The following is a 23,671-nucleotide window of genomic DNA, read 5'->3' as shown; positions in this document are numbered from 1 at the left end:
TGAGCACCTGCAGTAATGATTAGGGAACTTCTAGTTGTTTGCCAGAATCAGCTACCAGTTAATTCTACTGTAGCCTGCCAGAGAGACCTTGATGGTGTGGTTGCCTGCATTTGCTAGGACTTTCAATATTCTAACATTTCATATTCCTTCATGTTATCATTCATTACAACACCACCATTTTTTTAAACTGTTTTTGTACGGTACTTTAAAAAAAAAAAAGGGGTGGGGGTACTTCCACTATTTCTTCACATTTTTGAAAATCAAAAATCTCCATCTTGTTGAAAGCTGTTACTGTTTTAGCCTCCACTACCTGGTCTTGGTGGCTCTCCCATTCCAAACTGAGTAGGGATTTACCCTTCCAAATTCCTATTCACCAAATTACCTTAATTATAGAAACTTTCAACCTAGGCTAGTGGGGCTTACCTATAAGGGTGTCATACCTAGAACCCCTTGTCTCTTCAGCAGAACAGATGTGCACATCGACCTGAAGTTACAGACTCGAACCTTCATCTCCTTCCCTCATTCTTGGGGATTTTAACATTCATGCTAATGATCCCTCTGACTCTTATGATTCACAGTTCCTTGCCTTAACATCCTTTTTCAATCTTCAGCTGTGCTCCACTGCCCCCACTCACCAGAATGGCCACTGTCTTGATCTTATCTTCTTCTCAAACTGCTCACTCTCCAGTTTCTGTGCCTCAACTCTTCCCCTCTCTGACCATCATTTGATAACTTTCACACTTAAACACCCTTCTCCCCAGTCCCATCCAATCTTAACCAATACATTTAGGAATCTTCAGGCTATTGACCCTTCTACTCTGTCCACCAATGTTTCAAATCTCCTCTCTACCACTATGTTATCCAAGTCTGTCAATGAGGCTGTCTCTTCCTATAATACTATTCTGTCCTCTGCTCTGGGTACTCTCGCTCCTCCCATTCCCCCGTTCTGTAAAACGTACCAAACCCCAGCCTTGGCTGACCTCTAGAATTCGCTACCTACGTTCCTGTGCCTGCTCTGCAGAACACCTTTGGCTGAAATCCCGTGCCCATGCTGACTTCATACATTTCAAATTCTTGCTGACCTCCTTCCAGTCTGCTCTTTTACTTGCCAAACAGGACTATTACATCCAGTTGACAAATTCTCTTAGCTTAAACCCTCAACGTCTCTTTGCCACACTGAACTCTCTCCTCAAAGTGCCTTCACCTCCAACTCCCCCTTCACTTTCTCCCCAGATTCTGGCTGATTTCTTTCATGATAAGGTTCACAAGATTAAACTTGAATTCTCAACCAAGTTACCTCCAACTCTCCTTCCCTTAGTCCATTCTCTCAACCCTCCAACCCCTGCCTCCTTTTCTGAAATCACTGAAGAGGAAACTACACATCTTCTTTCCTCCTCAAAACTAACTACCTGTTCCTCTGATCCTATTCCCACCCATCTACTTAACACTATCTCTCCTACTGTCATCCCCTTTATCTGTCATATCCTCAATCTTTCACTGTCCACCGCGACTGTTCCTGTTGCCTTCAAATATGCCGTAGTCACACCACTCCTTAAAAAACCTTCATTGGATCCTACCTGTCCTTCCAACTATCGCCCCATTTCCCTCCTCCCTTTCCTATCCAAGATACTTGAACGTGCTGTTCACCGCCATTGCCTTGACTTTCTTTCATCTCAAGCTATTCTTGATCCACTTCAATCTGGCTTTCGCCCCCTTCATTCAACTGTAACAGCGCTTGCTAAAGTCTCCAATGATCTGTTCCTGGCCAGATCCAAAGGTCTCTATTCTATCCTCATCCTTCTTGATCTATCTGCTGCTTTTGACACTGTTGATCACAGCCTACTCCTTGATACGCTGTCCTCACTTGGATTTCAGGGCTCTGTTCTTTCCTGGTTTTCTTCTTATCTCTCCCAGCGTACCTTTAGTGTATACTCTAGTGGATCCTCCTCTACTACTATCCCACTGTCAGTTGGTGTACCTCAGGGATCCGTCCTGGGACCTCTTCTTTTCCCCATCTATACTTCTTCCCTTGGTACTCTGATCTCATCCCATGGTTTTCAATATCATCTTTATGCTGATGACTCCCAGATCTACCTCTCCACACCAGAAATCTCAGCAGAAATCCAGGCCAAAGTATAGGCCTGCCTGTCTGACATTGCTGCCTGGATGTCTCAGTGCCATCTGAAACTAAACATGACCAAGACTGAGCTTCTCATCTTTCCCCTTAAACCAACCTCTCCTCCTCCCCCACTCTCTATTTCTGTGGATAACAATCTCATCCTTCCTGTTTCATCAGCTCGCAACCTTGGGGTCATCTTCGACTCCTCCCTCTCCTTCTCTGCATATATTCAGCAAACTGCTAAAACCTATCGTTTCTTTCTCTATAATATCAGCAAAATTCGCCCTTTCCTTTCTGAGCACACTACCAGAACCCTCATCCATACTCTCATCACCTCTCGCTTAGACTATTGCAACTTGCTTCTCACAGGTCTCCCACTTAGCCATCTCTCTCCTCTTCAATCTGTTCAAAATTCTGCTGCACGACTAATATTCTGCCAGTGTTGTTATGCTCATATTAGCCCTCAAGTCACTTCACTGGCTTCCTATCCGTTTCCGCATACAGTTCAAACTCCTCTTATTGACCTTTAAGTGCATTCACTCTGCAGCTCCTCAGTATCTCTCCACTCTCATCTCTCCCTACATTCCTCCCCAGGAACTCCGTTCACTGGGTAAATCTCTCTTATCTGCACCCTTCTCCTCCACTGCTAACTCCAGACTCCATTCCTTTTATCTTGCTGCACCATATGCCTGGAATAGACTTCCTGAGCCGGTACGTCAAACTCCATCTCTGGCAGTCTTCAAATCTAAGCTAAAAGCCCACCTTTTTGATGCAGCTTTTAACTCTTAACCCTTATTCACTTGTTCAGAACCCTTATTTTATCATCCTCACTTTAATATTCCCTTATCTTGTTTGTCCTGTTTGTCTGACCTAATTAGATTGTAAGCTCTGTCGAGCAAGGACTGTCTCTTCATGTTCAAGTGTACAGCGCTGCGTATGTCTAGTAGCGCTTTAGAAATGATAAGTAGTAGTAGTAGTAGTACAGACTGTTCTGAAAGCTTTCCAGAATCACTTGGCCAACAAAACTGTCTTAATTCAGACAACTAGGTTTTTTTTTTAACCTGAATAAGCAGAAAGGATTAAGTGCTGCCATCCTGTTTCAGGAAACTGTCAAGGTGTGGAACTGGGCTATCTCTCATAGGATGACCATAAGACTTCTCTTGTCAGCTATGTGGGAAAATTCTGGCAGAGTCAGTCAGCTGACATCTGAATTCCCCACAAATATTCTCCAAATCAGGTTATGGACAACACTAGTGTGGCACACCCAAGACAGATCTGGCTATGACAGCTCATAAAAGGTATGTGTTTTATGTTCTAAGAGATTATAAGATAGGTTAACAGCAGTCACCTTTTCCCTTCACTAGGCAACAAACATATCCTCCTATACCCTCTGGAGGCAAAAACTGTGACAAAACCCAGAACTCATTAAGGACCTAGGGTAGTCATAGCTCTTTTTTTATGACTGAGACAGATCTTTGCTCCTATGGAACCTATCTGTGAAGAAACTGATAAAGTTTGGAGATTGCCCAAACCTGGTCATCCAGAACAAAAAACACTGCTTCATCACAACATCCACTCTCTGGCCAGTGATGATTTTATAGCAAGAGAGGGCACCAGGTAAGAAAACAGGTGGCATCCACTTCGCATGCCAGTTGTGGCATAAAAACAGCACGTGACATCAGTTGAGGGGGACATAAGATGATCCCTCAGTCTGTCTGAAAGACTGTCAGAAGTCATTCTTGTCTTCTAAAAAGGAACATACTAAAAAATTTTAGTTTTCATTGAAAGAAACTTTCTATATAGTGGTAAGGCAAGCTTCTAGATTCCTCCTCCTGCCCCACATAAACACTTTCAGAGCTCTCAGAATCTTGCATCAATATCAATTCTGTTTTGAGAATTCAGCTCATTGCAAGTGGTGCCCTTGTCAGCCTCTGTCACATTTGCGTGGGGTCTGTTGCAAATAAAGCCCCCATCAAGCTTCCATCACTGTCATGGGACGTCAACCTCATTCTGACCCAGCTGATGAAAAACACCTCTGAGCAATTACTGTTCTGGGCTCAAGTTCCTGATCAGGAATGTCACATTTTGGTGGAACTTACTTCAGGCCAAGTTCCAGGCTCTAGTGACTTATCTGCTCTCTATCAGGTTTCATCACTAATGGGATGCAGCTCTGGACATATTCCAAATACTTACCTAAGATAATGGATTTCTGCCTTAACCAGTTAGCTTTTCTTCCAAATTCTGTTCCCCCTACCCCCAAAGCCAAATTTTCACAAAGAGACTCTTCATTCCCTGGTTTGCAAGAGTGTTGTTGCCTTCTGTCTGGGGCTGTTTAAAGTCCACAGAATGTTCACTCAATATTTTGCTTTTTGTTTTTCCCCAACAGCCATTATTTTTATCTGGGTACCAAATTGCATCTTGTTTTGTTATATCTAAGCTGATCTGACCTTACAGGGACAAGTTAAGGCCCAGATTATTAGGGTCACGGTGGTGGTAGTTGCCATCTTGGAATTACCTACACCGAGAAGATTCTCAAGGCTGCAATAATGAATTTAGTGCAACCATTCATATCGTATTAGTGTCATTATCTCATTATTGTTTTGACTGTCCCTTTCTCCATGGCCTCTATGCGACGAGCACAACTCCACTCCCCTAGAACCAGTTACACTATAATATTTCAAGTTGTATTACAAGTTATAAAAATATAAAAAAGGAAAAAAAAACAGAAAAGGGATTTTTCCCCAAAACAAAAAGAAATCCTCTTGGTGGCTCTTGTATCTCTCTCTCTCTCTCTATTTAAGCTAACTTTCATCAGGGAACCCCCGCCCCTTGTATGACTTTTGGAACATGTATTCAGAAAAACAAAGCGGCCCATCTGTAATGTTTTCCCTAAAAACATCAATTCTTCTATCACACAATCTCTCTCTCTTACCCTGTAGAGTTGTTTGACCTCCACTCACAGCTGCTTCATGAAGCTGCAGGACCACAGAATTCTGGGTACTGTCACTCCTGCACAGTGAAAAGTCTCTAAGCCCTTTCCAAAAAGATCCATAGAATCTGCACATTCAGTACTGAATAGAGTCCTATAACTCACTTGTGAGACTGATGAACTGATGTCTTCAGAGAACACCTGTTACAGAAAAGTAACTTTGGTAAGCACAACATCCCAAGGGGCAGCACATGATTTTATGTATTCTCACTGAGGCTACTTCCAGCCTGGCCCAGAACCCCAGTTGCCATTTGATATAATAGGGCAATCTGAAGTCCTATGCATACAAAATTGGAATCAGAATACAGTTCCTAATATCCCTACAAGTCCCTTCCTGCAATCACATATAGCATCCACTAGAATGCCAGTCTCAGCAAAAGGTCAGGGCTCAATGGTTACAGAGCCCATACTTTAGCAACTCCACTTTGAAGGAAGTACCAGCAAGGACACAACAGCAAAATGAGGCACAAAAGAGACAAAACTACAGAGTGGAGAACAAAACACATCCCTCAAGAATTCAAAACAAGTGAGCAGTGTGTCTCATGCACAACAGACACAACCAGCAAACCCTCCTCTTCAAAAATGGTGACAAAAAGCAGGTGGTAAATCAGTCCTTTGAACTCAAGTGGCAGCATAAAGTGCATAGCAATGATATGAATATTAAAGGAAGCCGAGGTTCTGTTTGAATAAAAAGTTATACGTATTTTATCATTACTGCTTATACGTACTTTCCTGGCATCTCGCTGTCTGTGATCGGAACAGTGTTGTACTTCCCCAGTGTCTCGTAGTCTGTGCCCGGCACAGTGCTGTACCTCCCTGGATCCTCCCAGCCCTTCCTTGGCATCTTGCTGTACTTCCCTGGCACAGTACCATATCTTCCCGGCCACCTCCTAGAGTCCATTCTGCTGCTGCTAGAAGATAAAAAATATTGTCATGTCAGTAAACCATCCGATTTTCATTTCTTTCACTGAACAGTAACCTAACATAAACATATGTTTTACACAGTCTACAAACTTACATGATTACAGAATATCTGCTGTTCAGTAGTTGCTGATGAGGTGTTTCTGTGCTGGACTTTTCTAGACTTACAAATCCTTCTGTACTATAACTGTAAAACAGATGTCTGTATATTACGTGGTTTGTATCATATACACTCATCTCAGCTGCAAGGAGAGCACTACAGTTAGTCTCAACAGACGGATTTCCTCTGAGCTCACAGCCCTCCATCTCCTAACATCGGGTGCACTGCTCGTGGCGACCTCCGAACTCACCTGCAGCTCACTGAGATGGCCACACCTGACCCTCTCTACCCCACCCCCTTTAAAATTAACCAATCACATGACAGTAAAAGAATTGCCATGGAAACCGCTTCAGCAGCAGCACTAGATCTCACTGTGACTAAGTGAGTCTTGTTCTGTGCTGACGCCTACGGGCAGCCCTGCAAGAAGCTGAACACAAGGCATCAACAAAAACAGAAGAAAAAACCCTCCCCCCAGTCACTTTAGAAAAAAAAGAAACAAGAGAATCATCCTTGGCTAAAGCAACGGTGGGGACTCCTGCTGATTTATGCAGACTCAGAGAAACTGATGGCAGATAGTGTTGCACAACTTGGAATGTGCAACGTGTCACTCCAGTATACAAAGTAAATCAGGTACCTCTGTGTGAAGAATCCCCTAGCTTAAGCAACTGGGGTTTCCCAGGTTAAGGGGGGGGGGGGGGGGGGAAACAAAAAATACTGTGCAGTTAGAAGCTCCCAAGACATGATTGTTGCAGCACTCTTTCAGGGTGTAAAGACAAATAAAATCTTACATGCAGAGCTGGCCTGGAGACTCAGTGTCTGTGCTATGCATTTCCATTCACAAGACCTGGTTTGGGCTGGCCAGGGCATCCAGAATAAGGGACTCCCCTCTTCATTACACACTGGATTCAGGGCCCAAGCCTACAGGATTGTGGAAGGAGCTCTTATGCATAGCCCTGGCTGAGCACTGACACTGCAATGAGAAAGCTAAATAAGCTGGGAAAGGATATAAAACAGTGGAAAAAATCCCCACTGTTACTGTGCATAACAGCTGATGGCATCAGATCTTGGACCTGGTTCTGACAGAGCAAGAGGCAATTTAAAATTGCACAACGCTCTCCTGTTATACACAGCACATACAATCAACAGGATAGGAGCAAAAATATTGTTGTACTGTCAGCTTTTGATAGCATTAATCTGTTCTTCTCTTCACCTCACCACACGTTACACTCACTAATCCCTATCTGCAGAAGTTGGAAATACTTACAAGTACCAAGAGACTGACTTTTCTTCCACTGCTCTTTCCACCCCTTTAGCACTAAGAGACTGAGCTCTTTCTTCTATCACCCTCTCAGTAAGACTGAGGTGCTGCTCTGCTCTCAGGCCTCATTTTATACACAGCCTACATAGACTTACCTTATTGAGTACACATTCATCAGAAGCTTTGCCTTCTCCTAGCTGTGGCAGTATTGCTGGGAGATTGTCCAAGCCAGTCTGAATTTCAGGATATCCACACTGAATGTGCATGACACGCATTTGTACATACCAAGTCTCCAAAGTATGCAAATCTCTCTCAATCATATTGGGGCTATCCTGAAAACCTGACTGGTGGTAGGTTCTCCAGGACAGGTTTGGGGACCACTATACTAGAATGCCACAAAATAACTAGACTAGCCCCCTTGGTATTGCCATCTCATGCAGCGATTCTCACTTACAAACAAAATCTGTCTCGGACAGGTATTTCTTCCACTTACCTGTTGACAGTCTGTGGCTAACAGCGTCTCTCACATCCGTAGCCTCTCCCTGAAGAAGATCTGGGATAATGAAGCCCATCCAAGCTGAGAATTTGGAGACTGCCTCCTAAAGGATGGGAATGACAGGCAGCTCAAAGACAAACAGTCCCAGCTCCAAAACTAATTAAACAGAAATAAGAAACGCTGAAGTCTGAAACTCCCACAACACAGAGAATGCAAATCCCCCACTCCCAATTTTGCAGGAGAAACAGCAGCCTTCCAAGCTTAGTATCATCCCAAACACTGCATTCACTGACACACAGGACCTTTTCAGCCTTTTCCCTCTAATATCCACTTTCTCCCACCTCTGAGAGCAGAAAAGGTCTAAATGTCTCAAGGATTAACCTTTAAATGGAAATTAACTGCCAGGGCCCACATTATAAGTGCAGGCAGAGGCCATTGAACTGGATTCCCCCAAGCATCTAAGGAACAGTAATTTAGATTGGTTGTTTTAGTAAACCAAAGATCTCGTAGGTGGAAGGGTTCATCTTTTCTTCTCACTCTACAGATAAAGGCAATGTACAGATTACAGTTTAAAAAACACAGGGCCTTACCAGTTACATGTTGCCCCAGGGTAACGGTTTCCAGGCCAGGTATATCCTCAGAGAACTGCAGGATCACCATAGGAATTCGGTCTCTATCCACTGTGGGTACGAATATCCTCTCAGGGTGAGAACGACAGGGTGCTGGCTCCAGACCTTGCAGGCATTCTTCTGTCCTGAGGCTTTCATCTTTTCACAAAATCCATCCAACAGGACAGAGGACTCAGTAAAGGCCACACAGCTGCTGTCTACACACAATAAATTTGCCCCCTATTCCCTAGAATATAGTGGACCTTCTCCTTCCCTTCTTTTCTCACAAAACCCAGCCCCCATTCCCTCCCTTCTCCCAGGTCCTCAAATTATAAGAGTCTTGATTGAACAGCAAATTTAAACAGCTTCAAGTTTCCACCTAGTAAAACAACCTGGTAGAGGCCAAGGGATCAAAATCTCAGGGCTGCAACAACTCCTATATCTCAGGGGCTCCCCCTTCAACTACAGAGTGGTGACAACATGGCCAAGGTCAGCAAAGGAACAGGACTCTTGCACATTTCTGTGAACCTAAAGAGTCACTTGGAGTTTATGTAACACAACAAGCTGGGGCTCCAGAGACCACTACCTTGCTATCAGGATTGAATTAAATTCTAAGTTTTCTAAATAAAACACATTCCATGTATCCAAATGTGTAAGTATTCCCATGTTTTTGAAGGACTCCTCCCTCTAATACTTTCCCACTGTTTTTGGCTGACTACAGGCCTATGTGCTGCTGGACCACTCCTACAGATATTAAATCCACAAAGTGCCATCAGGGAGGCAGAGAAACAAAGATAAAGCTTTTTCACTTTAATTACCAAATCACAATTGACAATTTGTGCAAAAGATGAAGTTTTGACATGTGTTTATAGGCTGGAGTTCATAAGAGAGGTTTAACAGCACCACAATCTTCAAAGACATAATCTGCTATGACATGGCACATACAGAAAAAGAAAAAAGGCTGCACCACATACGGAAAAACACATCAAGACCGTTCTGGATGCAGCCTCGCTCCGTCCATGACATAAAGAATAAAAAATAAGAATACAGATTTTAAATACAAAAATATGTGAAATTTTAAAAAGAAAAAAAAAAAAAACATTCAGAGTCTGAGGCTTTATACTTTGTTAAAAGTGCTCCTCTCTCAGCATGTCAAGTGCTTCAGAGGTCTTAGCTGGTGAGGAAAGTAGGGAGTAAACACTTTTTTCAGAAAAAAAAAATCCAGAAAATTCAGGATAATATCCAGGGAAAAGCATCCTCAGAAGCATCCATGGAAGAATTAGAAGGGACAGGATTATTTTTATAGTTAGGGTTATCTGGTGGACCACTGCTGGGATGTATTTGGTTTTGTATTTGCTCCCTTGAGAATGGTTAAATCTGCAAAAGGATTCTATAGTTTAGACCATGCCCAGTCAAGTTATTGAAGGAAAAAACAGATTTGTGATCTCTCTGGGTCACAAGGTTGGTGAACCAATCTTTGCAGGAAGGTAGTTTGCCCAAAATAATGGGACAAATGATTTTGTAGCCACTATTGAAGGGAAGAAAACTAGGTAATAAACTATGTTCTATAAGCCAATGGCAAATTTACTGTTTTTGGCAAAAGTAACAGAGGGGTAGTAATACCCAATTATAACATTTGATGGATTTTGATTTATTGGATAGATCTCAACCTGGTTTCCATAGTCTCTTCAGCATGAAAACAGTATTAGCTGCTTTGTTAACAGAGCTGAGGATCCTTATAGACAAAGGGGAAACAGGTGTTTGTTATACAGTTAGATCTTTTGGCTGTGTTTGATTTTTTTTTATTTATATGGATTTAGCTCTCTCATGTGTACATGGTATCATATTACTCCATTTAGGTGAAGATGGAATCACAGGATGTGTCTTGGATCAGGTCAAAGGTTTTTTTTTTTTTCTTTTAACACTAGAACTTTACAGATAATTTGTAAAAAATTATCATCAGACACTGGCACTATGAGCAGGGAGTCCCTTCCTGGATCCCCCCTTTCCCCTATTTTATTCATTTTATCCTTAAGATGAATGTTAAAAGTCTATGGAGCTGTTACATTGCTCTTATGCTGATGACATTCTTTTGATATTCAAGACTTTACAGAAAACGTATATCCACATGACTGACATTTGACTGTATACAAAATAATGGATTAAAAATGAACCCTGAGAAAACTAACATCCTTATGGATAGGCGGCAGAAATGATGATCTGCCTCAGACTGACCCAGTTCTGGCAGGATCCATTGTTTCACTGCAGAATGAAATTAAGACCTTGGGAGTGACCATTAATGCTAAACTAACCATGGAGCCTTACACTGGTATGGGAGTAAGGAAAGCTTTCTATTACTTGACGATGATCCAGAGGATCAAAGCATTTTGGAACCTAAATACCTACAAATTGTACAGGCTATGGTTTTTCCAACCTGGATTCTGGAATATTGTCCTGCTGGGTATGCTACATAAACAACTGCACAGGCTTCACACTACAAAATGTAGCAGCCAAATCTGTATCGGGGGAGGGGGGGGATGACACTCCCAGTTAAGGCAAAGATCATTTTTAAATTATTGCGGTTTATTTTTAAAATCTTTTATGGTTTGGCTCCTGAATATTTAAATCATTTTTTATGTTATATTCTTTCTCATCAGCTATAATCAGTAAATGAAATTCAGCTGTTGTTTTCATCTGCTTTTTGTATTAAGTTGCAGAGTACAAGAAAAAGGACAATTGTAGGTAGTGGACCAATAGCGTGGACTTCTTTGCCAAGTATAGTGATGGATACAAATAGGAAATTCTGAAAGGTGTTAAACATCTGGCTTTTCCGCTAATATCTATCAGAATGAGACTGCCAGATATTGACTGAACAATATTGTAATATTTTGTACCTGAAACCATCCTTGAATCAAGATGTAGTAACTGTGGATTGTTAGCTTTAATTGGATGACCAGGGTGACCAACGTCTGTAATCCGCCTTGAACTAGAGTGGCAAAGTGGAATATAAATGTCTATATCAAATTAAATTAAATCATCCACAGATGCCTACTGGATTCGAGGAGAGTAGACAGTGACCAGAGGGCGTAGATAGGACAAAAAAAAAAAACAATCATCAAAATCTCAAGGGCTACAAATGAATGAAAGGAGAAACCCTACCTGCACTGGTCCATGTATAGGCAGGAATACTGAGTGCATTTGTTAATTATCATGCACAGATACTAAGATTCTAATACCGATAGATGTAACCAGCGCTGGCTTCCTTCCACCTACCCACTCATCCCTATGTGAAATCAGAGATTCTGCCAAGGAACAAACATGGTGGATCTTTCAGCTTCCAGCATCACTTTCAACAAAAGGAAACAAAAAATGCATGTGTCAAGATGCCTTCCTGCTCCACCAGGTATCCACATCCCCCCTTCTCACAAAAGGAGATCTGAGGAGTAGCAAATACAAGACAGAGAGGGGGGGGTTGTATTCAGAAGGGTCTCTCCCTCTCAAGAAGATGCTGGTATTACCGAAGAGTCTCTCCCTCTTAGCGAAGGGTGGTACTGAAGAGCAGAGTCTCAGAGGGATGGGGTATGATACAAGAAGATACGCTCTCCCCTGTTCTCCTCTTATACGGTGGTCTTGCTGTCTCTTGCTTTGGGAGGGGCTCATTCTGCAGGTAAGAGTTTATTTTGGCTTTGTGCTGCTTTTCCAGGAGTGGATCTAGAGGCTCCACAGCAACGAGCTCTCTGGGGGTGGGGGCAGCAAGTCCCTGTACTTTTCCTTCACAAGGTATTTTCCCCTGGAATGAAGGAAAGAAGTAAGATCAGCAGGAGGCAATGCAGGATTGAAGCTGGAGGGGTACCAGTCACATGCAACCTCTCCTCAGTTAAAGCAGTGCTTATGAACCCTTGTCCCCTCCACATGACTACCACCAGGAAGGGCTGCTTTAACCACACAGAGATCTTGGGTAAACTTTTCTGGATTACTCCACTTTTATTTCTTCCAGCTAGCCCTTCCTCCAAATCATGCATCCAGTAAATGTGGAATCACCTCTCAAGGAACACTTAATCTTTACTTTTTTTTTTTTTTTTTTAATATCAAACATCTTGAACTGGAGAAGCATCCAGTACAAAGATGTTAAACAGCCAGGACAAACATACTGTGAAGCATTCAATATTTCACTTATCCCTATCTGGAAGTGCAATCTGGAGTTTGTACAGGACAGTACAAACCTCAGATTTAGTTCATAATTCCCCTACTTTAATATGCAAAAAAGTAAATACATAAATAAAATAACATTTCAAATTCTGATGTGAACTTAGTTAACAGCAACATCAACTCTATTCGTTACACAAGACACTGAGAACGTATATAACAAACCTCACATACAAAACAGCACCAACTGCCAAGACTCAAATAGCAACAACCTAACCTATGAAACACAATACTACAACAGGTTTCTTTTGGAACTCAGAAACAGGTTGGTTCTGCTACAGAGCCCTACACAATACTATATGCTAGCAAAATCCTTTACCTAGGTTATATACTGAACACGGACAGATCACACACTAATACAGAAATGGAACCACAAATTAAAAATAAATATTCAAACACAACCTGAAATAGAAACCTCAGGAAGCAAGACTATGAGCCATGTAATACTGGAAAAAGAGAAACAGACATACATTTCCTCCTCTGCTTTATAAAAAAAACAAACGCAGTAGATATGCACATTTCACAAGCCTATTTGTGAGCATTTCACAATCCTCACATAATCCAATCCCTAAAAAACTGAAAACTGAAAATAAATCTAATTTTCTACCTTTTTGATTTTTGGAGGTATTTTCTTCTTTACTAATCAGGTTGGTCTCCTTTCCACTTTATGTCTGTCTTCATCTAAGTTCTTTTCCAGGATCTCTTTTTTATTTCTTCTTCACTTTCCTTTCCCTTTACATCTGCCTTTGACACTGATCCTTTCTTTTCATCCCTACATTTCCACTTATAGTTAGACTTTACTCATCATCCTCCCTTTCTCTCACCATTCTATCCTCAAGTCTCCCTTTTACACCTCTCTCCTACCTACAGGTTTTCCATTTTCCTGTTTTGCTTCTTCCCCAGCCCTCATTTATCTTCTTTGTTTACCAACCCCACTTAATGACATCTAGCCTCTTCCTTAGCTTCTCATTCCCCTCTCACCCACTTCACAGGTGTGTCCTTTTATGCTGCCTGTTAACCCTTTTTCAGCCCCTCTCTCCAAACACACTTTCCCTTCCTAACCTTTTCCCTCCCTCCACTCTTCCCCTTTTCACACCTCCTCACCCTCTCACTCCTTCTACTTTTTCCCCTTCTCACCAACTCCCTTCATAATCTCTTATCTCCTTCACTTCCTCCCCTATGAACCTGTCTCACCCTCTCCCCTCCCTCCTTTCCTCCCTGCACTGATCCCCTTCTTACCCCTGCTGTCCCTCCAGACACTCTGACCCCTTCTCACTCCTTCCTTCTCTACCACAACAGTCTGAACCCCTTCCTTCCCTTCACACCCCTTATTGCCATCCCTCCTCTCTCCAGAAGCTGATCCTTCACCCTCCATCCCTCCAGACACTGACCCCTATCTCACCACTTTTCTCTTTCCCTCTTCATCCACTCTGACCCACTCTCCCCCTCCCCTCTTTCCCCTTACTTCTCCATCCAGATTGTCTTCCCCATGTTTTTCCCTCCACTATGACCCCCTTCTTACCCCTCTTTCCCTCCAATCTGAGCCCCTTCTCACCCTTTCCTTCTTTCCAAAGGCTGATAACCACCCCTGGTCTTTCTAGTCACTCAACATAGCTGTCCCAGTCACAATCCCCCATCTGACATACAACAGGAGATGTGCTTAACTGCAGTCACCTGCTGCTGCTGTGAAATCTGACCTCATAGTCACCTATGAAACCCCTGTTATGAACAGCCCACAGCAGCTGCCCCGTTTGCCCCTGGATAAAAGCAGCCCTGCTGACAACTGCTGCTAACACTAAGGAAAGACCTGCCTTAAACTTACCACCTACAGTCAGAACCAAAGCCTGCAGGATGTCTGAGAGAGAAACTATTCCTTTCACCACTTCATTCTCATCCACCACAACCAGCCGGTGTACCTGGCAGACAGAAGAGCGGGAGAGAATGAAAGACATCAGTAGCATACTCAGCAGCATTGAGAGATGCTCTTCACTGAAGTGCTGCCACTAGCCTCACCTCTGCTTCCACTAAGCGATCAATAATGGTCTCCAGGGTTTCATGCTTGAAGCACTTGAGCACACCCTCAAAATACTGGGAACGATGACGCAAGGCCTTCGTCACAGTCACATCCAAGTTATTGTAGGTCTTTTCAGCAGCCAAGTTCTAGGTGCAGTACAGAGTGGAAAATTAAAGTGGAACAACAAAAACTAAAGAAATTAAAAGGAGGTGAGGGAGGAGAAACAAGAATGAAGACAGGAAAGGCAGAGGCAGGCACAGAGACAGAGAGGGCCAGTGTAATCAAGTGTGCAAAGCTTAGCGGTCTGCTTTACTTCAGGTTAGGGATATTTTTTTGTGCAATAAAATTACCTTCTATGTAATAAGGATTTAATGGTGCAAAAATGTGCACTACAGGGGAAGCAAAAGAGTGAGCTACTTTTAGCACACTCTCCAAGACAATGTGTAGATATGAGCTGCATGTGCAATTACTTCCAATGCAGCAAAATGTGCTATAAAATTCACACTATTTCATCTCAGGAATAAGTAAAACAGCAGTACTCAAAAGGAAATCAAATATTAACTTCCATTTACTCAAAAAAAAAAAAAAAAAAGAAGAAGAAGTCAGTCAATCAGAGATCTGGAGACCCCTGAACAAAGGATTACCAATTTGGGGACTTCCAGACTTGAACCCTTATGCCTACATTTCACATCTTTTCTGGAATAATAAAATTAAAAAAAGAGTGCTGCTAACAGCTTTCTTTCCATCCAGTGCCCCACAGCTCCTGATAATGCTGCAAATAGGAGCTATCCCTACCCTCCTCAGCTACAGTGAGCTATAGCTGCTGGTTGTGGGCCGAGCTTATCATATATATATTCATTTATTCCCAGATTTGTCAATGAAGGGGGGGGGGGGGAACAATCCCTGTTCAGAATCTGAATGGGAACTGGTCCCTTCTTTGACACGGCAGTGCATACATTAACAAGTTGGAGAAACTGAATGAAATCTCTACAGACCTAGAGGATGTAATGGGGCAATTTGACAAACTGAAGAGCAGCAAATCTCCTGGACCAGATGGTATTCATCCCAGAGTACTGATAGAACTGAAAAATGAACTTGCAGAACTATTGCTAGTAATACGTAATTTATCCTTAAAATCAAGCAGATTGGAGGGTGGCCAATGTAACGCCGATTTTTTAAAAAGGTTCCAGGGGAGATCAGGGCAATTATAGACCGGTTAGTCTTACGTCGGTGCCAGGCAAGATGGTAGAGACTATTATAAAGAACGAAATTACAGAGCATATTCAAAAGCATGGATTAATGAGACAAAGTCAACATGGATTTAGTGAAGCGAAATCTTGCCTCACCAATCTATTACATTTCTTTGAAGGGGTGAACAAACATGTGGATAAAGGTGAGCCGGTTGATATTGTGTATCTGGATTTTCAGAAGGCATTTGACAAAATACCTCATGAAAGACTCCAGAGGAAATGGGAGAGTCATGGGAAAGGAGGTAGTGTCCTATTGTGGATTAAAAACTGGTTAAAAGATAGAAAACAGAGAGTAGGGTTAAATGCTCAGTATTCTCAATGGAGAAGGGTAGATAAGTGGGGTTCCCAAGGGATCTGTGCTGTGACCGCTGTTTTACATATTTATAAATGATCTAGAGATGGGAGTAACTAGTGAGGTAATTAAATTTGCTGATGACACAAAGTTATTCAAAGTCATTACATCGCGGGAGGATTGTGAAAATTTACAAGAGGACTTTACGAGACTGGGCGTCTAAATGGCAGATGACATTTAATTTGAGCAAGTGCAACGTGATGCATATGGGAAAGAGGAATCCGAATTATAGCTACGTCATGCAAGGTTCCACGTTAGGAGTCACAGACCAAGAAAGGGATCTAGGTGTCGTCGTCGATGATACGTTGAAACCTTCTGCTCGGTGTGCTGCTGCAGCTAAGAAAGCAAATAGAATGTTAGGTATTATTAGGAAAGGAATAGAAAACAAAAATGAGGATGTTATAATGCCCTTGTATCGCTCCATGGTGCGACTGCACCTCGAATATTGTGTTCAATTCTGGTCACCGCATCTCAAAAAAGATATAGTGGAATTAGAAAAGGTGCAGAGAAGGGTCGACGAAAATGATAAAGGGGATGGGACGACTTCCCTATGAGGAAAAGCTAAAGCGGCTAGGGCTCTTCAGCTTGGAGAAAAGGCGCCTGAGGGGAGATATGACAGAGGTCTATAAAATAATGAGTGGAGTTGAACGGGTAGATGTGAAGCGTCTGTTTACGCTTTCTAAAAATACTAGGACTACGGGGCATGCGATGAAGCTACAATGTAGTAAATTTAAAACGAATCAGAGAAAAATTTTCTTCACTCAATGTGTAATTAACCTCTGGAATTCGTTGCCAAAGAATGTGGTAAAGGTGGTTAGCTTAGCATAGTTTAAAAAAGGTTTGGACGACTTCCTAAAGGAAAAGTCCATAGACTATTATTAAATGGACTTGGGAAAATCCACTATTTCTAGGGTAAGCAGTATAAAATGTTTTGTACTTTTTTGGGATCTTGCCAGGTATTTGTGACCTGGATTGGCCACTGTTGGAAACAGGATGCTGGGCTTGATGGACCTTTGGTCTTTCCCAGTATGGCAATACTTATGTACTTGAAAGCCTAGGACCTCAAGAAGGAGTTATCGGAGGAGTGGTGGAAGATAATTTATGAAGCAGTAGGGAAAATGCCAGTAGTGCCCTCATAAAAGAAAACACATATAAAATTACTTCTAGGTGGTGCTTAACTCCAGAAAGGATTTGCTCCATTTATCCTGTGGTGTCTAATCAGTGCTGGAGGGGATGTCAAGGGACTGGAACTCTTTGGTACATTTGCTGGACCTGTCCCCAGGTATAAAAGTTATGTAACTGTGTGATAGATGAGATAAAGGAGACTGCAGGAGTACAGTTAAGGAAGTACCTGAAGGTCCAGATGTTAGCGGTGCTTTCAAAGACATTGGAAATGGACAAAATGAAGTTAATTAGGTGGGGAATAGTAGAAGCATGCTGTACGCTGGCAACACACTGGAAGAGGACTCAGGCCCCCTCGTTGAACCAATGAGCTGTATTAGTCACATGGTGTTGACAGAGGTGTAACAGGAAAGATAGAGGGTGGAGGCGGAATCTAGAAAGATTTAGCAAAATATTTGGGGGAGGGCAATTATGAATGGGAAAATGGGATCTTATAATAGAAGCAAATTAAGAGAAGGTGGGGGAGGGCGGTGTAGGAGGACTGCAATGTAAAGGTGGCTGGTATGCAAGGGGGAAGAGGGAGAAGGGGAAGCTGAAGCTATTTGAAGGGGTACAGATAGCAGGTAATATGATGAGTGAGGCATATAGAAAAGTACATAAGTAATGCCACACTGGGAAAAGACCAAAGGTCCATCGAGCTCAGCATCCTGTCCACGACAGCGGCCAATCCAGGTCAAGGGCACCTGGCGAGCTTCCCAAATGTACAAACATTCTATACATGTTATTCCTGGAATTGTGGATTTTTCCCAAGTCCATTTAGTAGTGGTTTATGGACTTGTCCTTTAGGAAACCGTCTAACCCCTTTTTAAACTCTGCTAAGCTAACCACCTTCACCAGAGTTAAAAAAGGGGTTAGAGAAGTTAAGAGTTAGTATACATCTACCACGATGTGCGGTGGTATACCAACAAGGACATGGAAGGAACATTGCTCTGGGTATTGTCATGGGGTGAAACAAAGAGATTATCTGTAACATAAGTTTTACACAGAGACGGAAAGGAGGGATCACAGGTGTTATAGGGGAAGGGGGTGGGGTTTCTGAGAATTTCAGACAGAGTCTGGGGGTCAAAAGGATAACCACTGGTTATGTAAGGTATATTTCACTGTACAGCACTACATTATACAGTTAAATGGATGGAATATGTTTTATTGAAAACAAAGTTAATACATTTCCAAGCACACTTTGATATGCTGCATGTAATTTACAGATATGGGTAAAAAGTGGGATGTTTGACCACGGAAGGACCAATCCTGGAGATAATATCTTAAAAACGTCTTTATTGATAAAAAGACTTGACACAACTGTTGTGTTTCGGCAAACAGGCCTGCATCAGGAGTCTATAAAAACATATATATAATCAAAATAAATCCTTCAAACAAATACATAAACAAAATCAAATAGACAAATAAACCATTGAAATAATGAATGTACAATGAAGAATCAACAAGTGTTAAGAACAATGAAATATAAATAAATAATGACATATGCACAAATTGTGTTGTAAAATCACCCAAACATTACATAAAGTGAATGATACATACTTGTAGCAGGTGTTCTCCGAGGACAGCAGGCTGATTGTTCTCACGACTGGGTGACGTCCGCGGCAGCCCCCACCAACCGGAAGAAACTTCGTGGGCGGTCCGCACGCAGGGCACGCCCACCGCGCATGCGCGGCCGTCTTCCCGCCCGTGCGCGACCGTTCCCGCCAGTTGAATGACAAGCAAAAGATGAAAACGCAACTCCAAAGGGGAGGAGGGAGGGTAGGTGAGAACAATCAGCCTGCTGTCCTCAGAGAACACCTGCTACAGGTATGTTTCATTCACTTTCTCCGAGGACAAGCAGGCTGCTTGTTCTCACGACTGGGGTATCCCTAGCTCTCAGGCTCACTCAAAACAAGAACCCAGGTCAATGGAACCTCGCAACGGCGAGGGTATAACAGAAATTGACCTACGAAGAACAACTAACTGAGAGTGCAGCCTGACCAGAATAATTTCGGGTCCTGGAGGGTGGAGTTGGATTTAAACCCCAAACAGATTCTGCAGCACTGACTGCCCGAACCGACTGTCGCGTCGGGTATCCTGCTGGAGGCAGTAATGTGATGTGAATGTGTGGACAGATGACCACATCGCAGCCTTGCAGATCTCTTCAATAGTGGCTGACTTCAAGTGGGCCACTGACGCTGCCATGGCTCTAACACTATGAGCCGTGACATGACCCTCAAGAGCCAGCCCAGCCTGGGCGTAAGTGAAGGAAATGCAATATGCTAGCCAATTGGAGATGGTGCGTTTCCCGACAGCGACCCCTAGCCTGTTAGGGTCGAAAGAAACAAACAATTGGGCGGACTGTCTGTGGGGCTGTGTCCGCTCCAAGTAGAAGGCCAATGCTCTCTTGCAGTCCAATGTGTGCAACTGACGTTCAGCAGGGCGGGTATGCGGCCTGGGGAAGAATGTTGGCAAGACAATTGACTGGTTAAGATGGAACTCCGACACCACCTTCGGCAGGAACTTTGGGTGGGTGCGGAGCACTACTCTGTTGTGATGAAATTTGGTATATGGAGCATGAGCTACCAGGGCTTGAAGCTCACTGACCCTACGAGCTGAAGTAACTGCCAACAAGAAAATGACCTTCTAGGTCAAGTACTTCAGATGGCAGGTATTCAGTGGCTCAAAAGGAGGTTTCATCAGCTGGGGGAGGACGACGTTGAGATCCCATGACACTGCAGGAGGCTTGATAGGGGGCTTTGACAGAAGCAAGCCTCTCATGAATCGAACGACTAAAGGCTCTCCAGAGATGGCTTTACCTTCCACACGATAATGGTAAGCACTAATCGCACTAAGGTGATTCCTTACTGAGTTGGTCTTTAGGCCAGACTCTGATAAGTGCAGAAGGTATTCAAGCAGGTTCTGTGCAGGGCAAGAACGAGGTTCTAGGGCCTTGCTCTCACACCAAACGACAAACCTCCTCCACTTGAAAAAGTAACTCTTTTTAGTGGAATCCTTCCTAGAGGCAAGCAAGACACGGGAGACACCCTCAGACAGACCCAACGCAGTGAAGTCTACGCCCTCAACATCCAGGCCGTGAGAGCCAGGGACTGAAGGTTGGGGTGCAGCAACGCTCCGTCGTTCTGCGAAATGAGAGTCGGAAAACACTCCAATCTCCACGGTTCTTCTGAGGACAACTCCAGAAGAAGAGGGAACCAGATCTGACGAGGCCAAAAGGGCGCTATCAGAATCATGGTGCCGTGGTCTTCCTTGAGCTTCAGTAAGGTCTTCCTCACCAAAGGTATGGGAGGATAAGCATACAGGAGGCCGGTCCCCCAATGGAGGAGAAAGGCATCCGACGCCAGCCTGCCGTGTGCCTGTAGTCTGGAACAGAACAGAGGCAGCTTGTGGTTGGTCTGAGAGGCGAAAAGGTCCACCGAGGGGGTGCCCCACTCTCGGAAGATCTTGCGTACCACTCTGGAATGAAGCGACCACTCGTGCGGTTGCATGACTCTGCTCAGTCTGTCGGCCAGACTGTTGTTTACACCTGCCAGGTATGTGGCTTGGAGGAGCATGCCGAACTGGCAAGCACAACGCCACATCCCGACGACTTCCTGACACAAGGGGCGAGATCCGGTGCCCCCCTGCTTGTTGGTGTAATACATTGCAACCTGATTGTCTGTCCGAATTTGGATAATTTGGTAGGACAGCCGATCTCTGAAAGCCTTCAGTGCGTTCCAGATCGCTCGGAGCTCCAGGAGGTTGATCTGCAGATCCTTTTCCTGGAGGGACCACAGACCCTGGGTGTGAAGCCCATCGACATGAGCTCCCCACCCCAGGCGAGATGCATCCGTCGTCAGCACTTTCGTGGGCTGCGGAATTTGGAATGGACGTCCCAGGGTCAAATTGGTCCGGATGGTCCACCAGAGCAGTGAAGTGCGGCAACTGGTGGAGAGGCGGATGACATCTTCTAGATTCCCGGTGGCTTGAAACCACTGGGAAGCTAGGGTCCATTGAGCAGATCTCATGTGAAGGCGGGCCATGGGAGTCACATGAACTGTGGAGGCCATATGACCCAGAAGTCTCAACATCTGCCGAGCTGTGACCTGCTGAGATGCTCTGGTCTGCGAAGCGAGGGACAGGAGGTTGTGGGCCCTCGCTTCGGGAAGGAAGGCCTGAGCCGTCTGGGTATTCAGCAGAGCTCCTATGAATTCCAGAGACTGTGTTGGCTGGAGATGGGACTTTGGGTAATTTATCACAAACCCCAGCAGCTCCAGAAGTTGAATAGTGCACTGCATAGACCGGAGGGCTCCCGCCTCCGAGGAGTTCTTGACCAGCCAATCGTCGAGATATGGGAACACGTGCACTCCCAGCTTGCGTAGGTACGCCGCTACCACCACAAGGCACTTTGTAAACACTCGTGGGGCAGAGGCGAGCCCAAAGGGCAGCACACAATACTGAAAGTGCCGTGCGCCCAGGCGGAATCTGAGATACTGTCTGTGAGCTGGCAGTATCGGAATGTGCGTGTATGCGTCCTTTAAATCCAGGGAACATAGCCAATCGTTTTTCTGAATCACTGGCAGAAGGGTGCCCAAGGAAAGCATCCTGAACTTTTCTTTGACCAGGAATTTGTTCAGGCCTCTCAGGTCTAGGATGGGACGCATCCCCCCTGTTTTCTTTTCCACAAGGAAGTACTTGGAATAGAATCCCTGCCCTTCCTGCCCGGGTGGTACGGGCTCGACCGCATTGGCGCTGAGAAGGGCGGAGAGTTCCTCTGCAAGTACCTGCTTGTGATGGGAGCTGAAGGATTGAGCTCCCGGAGGACAATTTGGAGGCAGGGAGGCCAAATTCAGGGCGTATCCGCACCGCACTATTTGGAGAACCCACTGGTCGGAGGTTATGAGAGGCCACCTTTGGTGAAAAAATTTTAACCTCCCTCCGACCGGCAGATCGTCCGTTACGGACACTTTGAGGGCGGCTATGTTCCCGTGGATCCAGTCAAAAGCCCGTCCCCGGCTTTTGCTGTGGAGGCGCAGGGGGCTGCTTAGGTGCACGCTGTTGACGAGAACGAGCACGCTGGGGCTGTCCCTGTCGAGGCCTTCGGGCCGGCTGGGTGTACCTACGCTTTGCAAAAGAATAGGGCACAGCCTGCCGGGCCCGGGAAAAACGTCCACCTGCTGAGGTGGGTGCTGAAGGCGCCCGGTGGGAGAGCTTGTCGAGGGCGGTTTCCCGCTGATGCAGTTGGTCCACCAGCTGCTCGACCTTCTCACCAAAAATATTATCCCCCCGGCAAGGGACGTCGGCCAGTCTCTGCTGGGTGCGGTTGTCCAGGTCAGAGGCACGCAGCCATGAGAGCCTGCGCATCACTATACCTTGGGCTGCAGCACGAGATGCCACGTCACAGGTGTCATAAATACCCCTGGACAGGAACTTTCTGCACGCCTTCAGCTGCCTGACCACCTCCTGATAAGGCCTGGACTGCTCCGGCGGGAGCTTATCGACCAGGTCTGCCAGTTGCTTCACATTGTTCCGCATGTGGATGCTCGTGTAGAGCTGGTACGACTGGATGCGGGTCACGAGCATGGAGGACTGGTAGGCCTTCCTCCCAAACGAGTCCAGAGTGCGAGACTCTCGTCCCGGGGGCGCCGAGGCGGTATCCCTCGAACTCCGTGCCCTCTTGAGAGCAGAATCCACGACCGCCGAGTCATGGGGCAATTGGGGCCGCATTAACTCTGGGTCCGAGTGGATTCTGTACTGGGACTCTGCTTTCTTGGGAATGGTGGGATTAGATAATGGTCTCATCCAGTTCCGAAGCAGTGTCTCTTTGAGGACATTGTGCAACGGCACCGTGGAGGACTCTCTAGGTGGTGATGGATAGTCGAGGACCTCGAGCATCTCAGCCCTCGGCTCATCCACAGAGACCACGGGGAAGGGAATGCAAATAGACATGTCCCTTACAAAGGAGGCGAAGGAGAGGCTCTCAGGAGGCGAGAGCTTTCTCTCTGGTGAAGGCGTGGGGTCCGAGGGAAGACCCGCGGACTCCTCTGAGGAGAAATATCTGGGGTCTTCCTCTTCCCCCCACGAGGCCTCTTCCTCGGTATCGGACATAAACTCATGTAGCTGAGTCCTTAACCGGGCCCGGCTCGACGTCAAGGCACCGAGGCCTCGGTGTCGTCGAGCGGTGGACTCCCGCGCCG

The 23,671-nt window shown here is 44.8% G+C and overlaps 2 protein-coding genes across 2 annotated transcripts in view; both read right to left on the bottom strand.

Annotated features, from left to right (window-relative positions):
• The window catches only part of LOC115465935, a 36,994-nt gene extending 29,040 nt beyond the window's left edge, over positions 1-7,954 (bottom strand). The window contains exons 1-2 of the mRNA XM_030196821.1: positions 7,881-7,954; positions 5,837-6,019 (exon numbers count right to left, since the gene is read on the bottom strand). Of these exons, the coding sequence (XP_030052681.1) occupies positions 5,837-6,009 (173 nt within the window). The 5' untranslated portion in view covers positions 6,010-6,019; positions 7,881-7,954. The remainder of the gene's footprint in view (positions 1-5,836; positions 6,020-7,880) is intronic.
• Positions 7,955-9,286: 1,332 nt separating this feature from the next.
• Positions 9,287-23,671, bottom strand: part of PRKAG1 (protein kinase AMP-activated non-catalytic subunit gamma 1) — a 76,571-nt gene continuing 62,186 nt past the window's right edge. The window contains exons 11-13 of the mRNA XM_030196820.1: positions 14,711-14,857; positions 14,520-14,613; positions 9,287-12,281 (exon numbers count right to left, since the gene is read on the bottom strand). Of these exons, the coding sequence (XP_030052680.1) occupies positions 12,265-12,281; positions 14,520-14,613; positions 14,711-14,857 (258 nt within the window). The 3' untranslated portion in view covers positions 9,287-12,264. The remainder of the gene's footprint in view (positions 12,282-14,519; positions 14,614-14,710; positions 14,858-23,671) is intronic.

Source organism: Microcaecilia unicolor, chromosome 3 (assembly GCF_901765095.1).
Source record: "Microcaecilia unicolor chromosome 3, aMicUni1.1, whole genome shotgun sequence".
NCBI lineage: Eukaryota > Metazoa > Chordata > Amphibia > Gymnophiona > Siphonopidae > Microcaecilia > Microcaecilia unicolor.
Note: the sequence above shows the minus strand (reverse complement) of the source record. Positions and strands in the feature narration are given on the sequence as shown.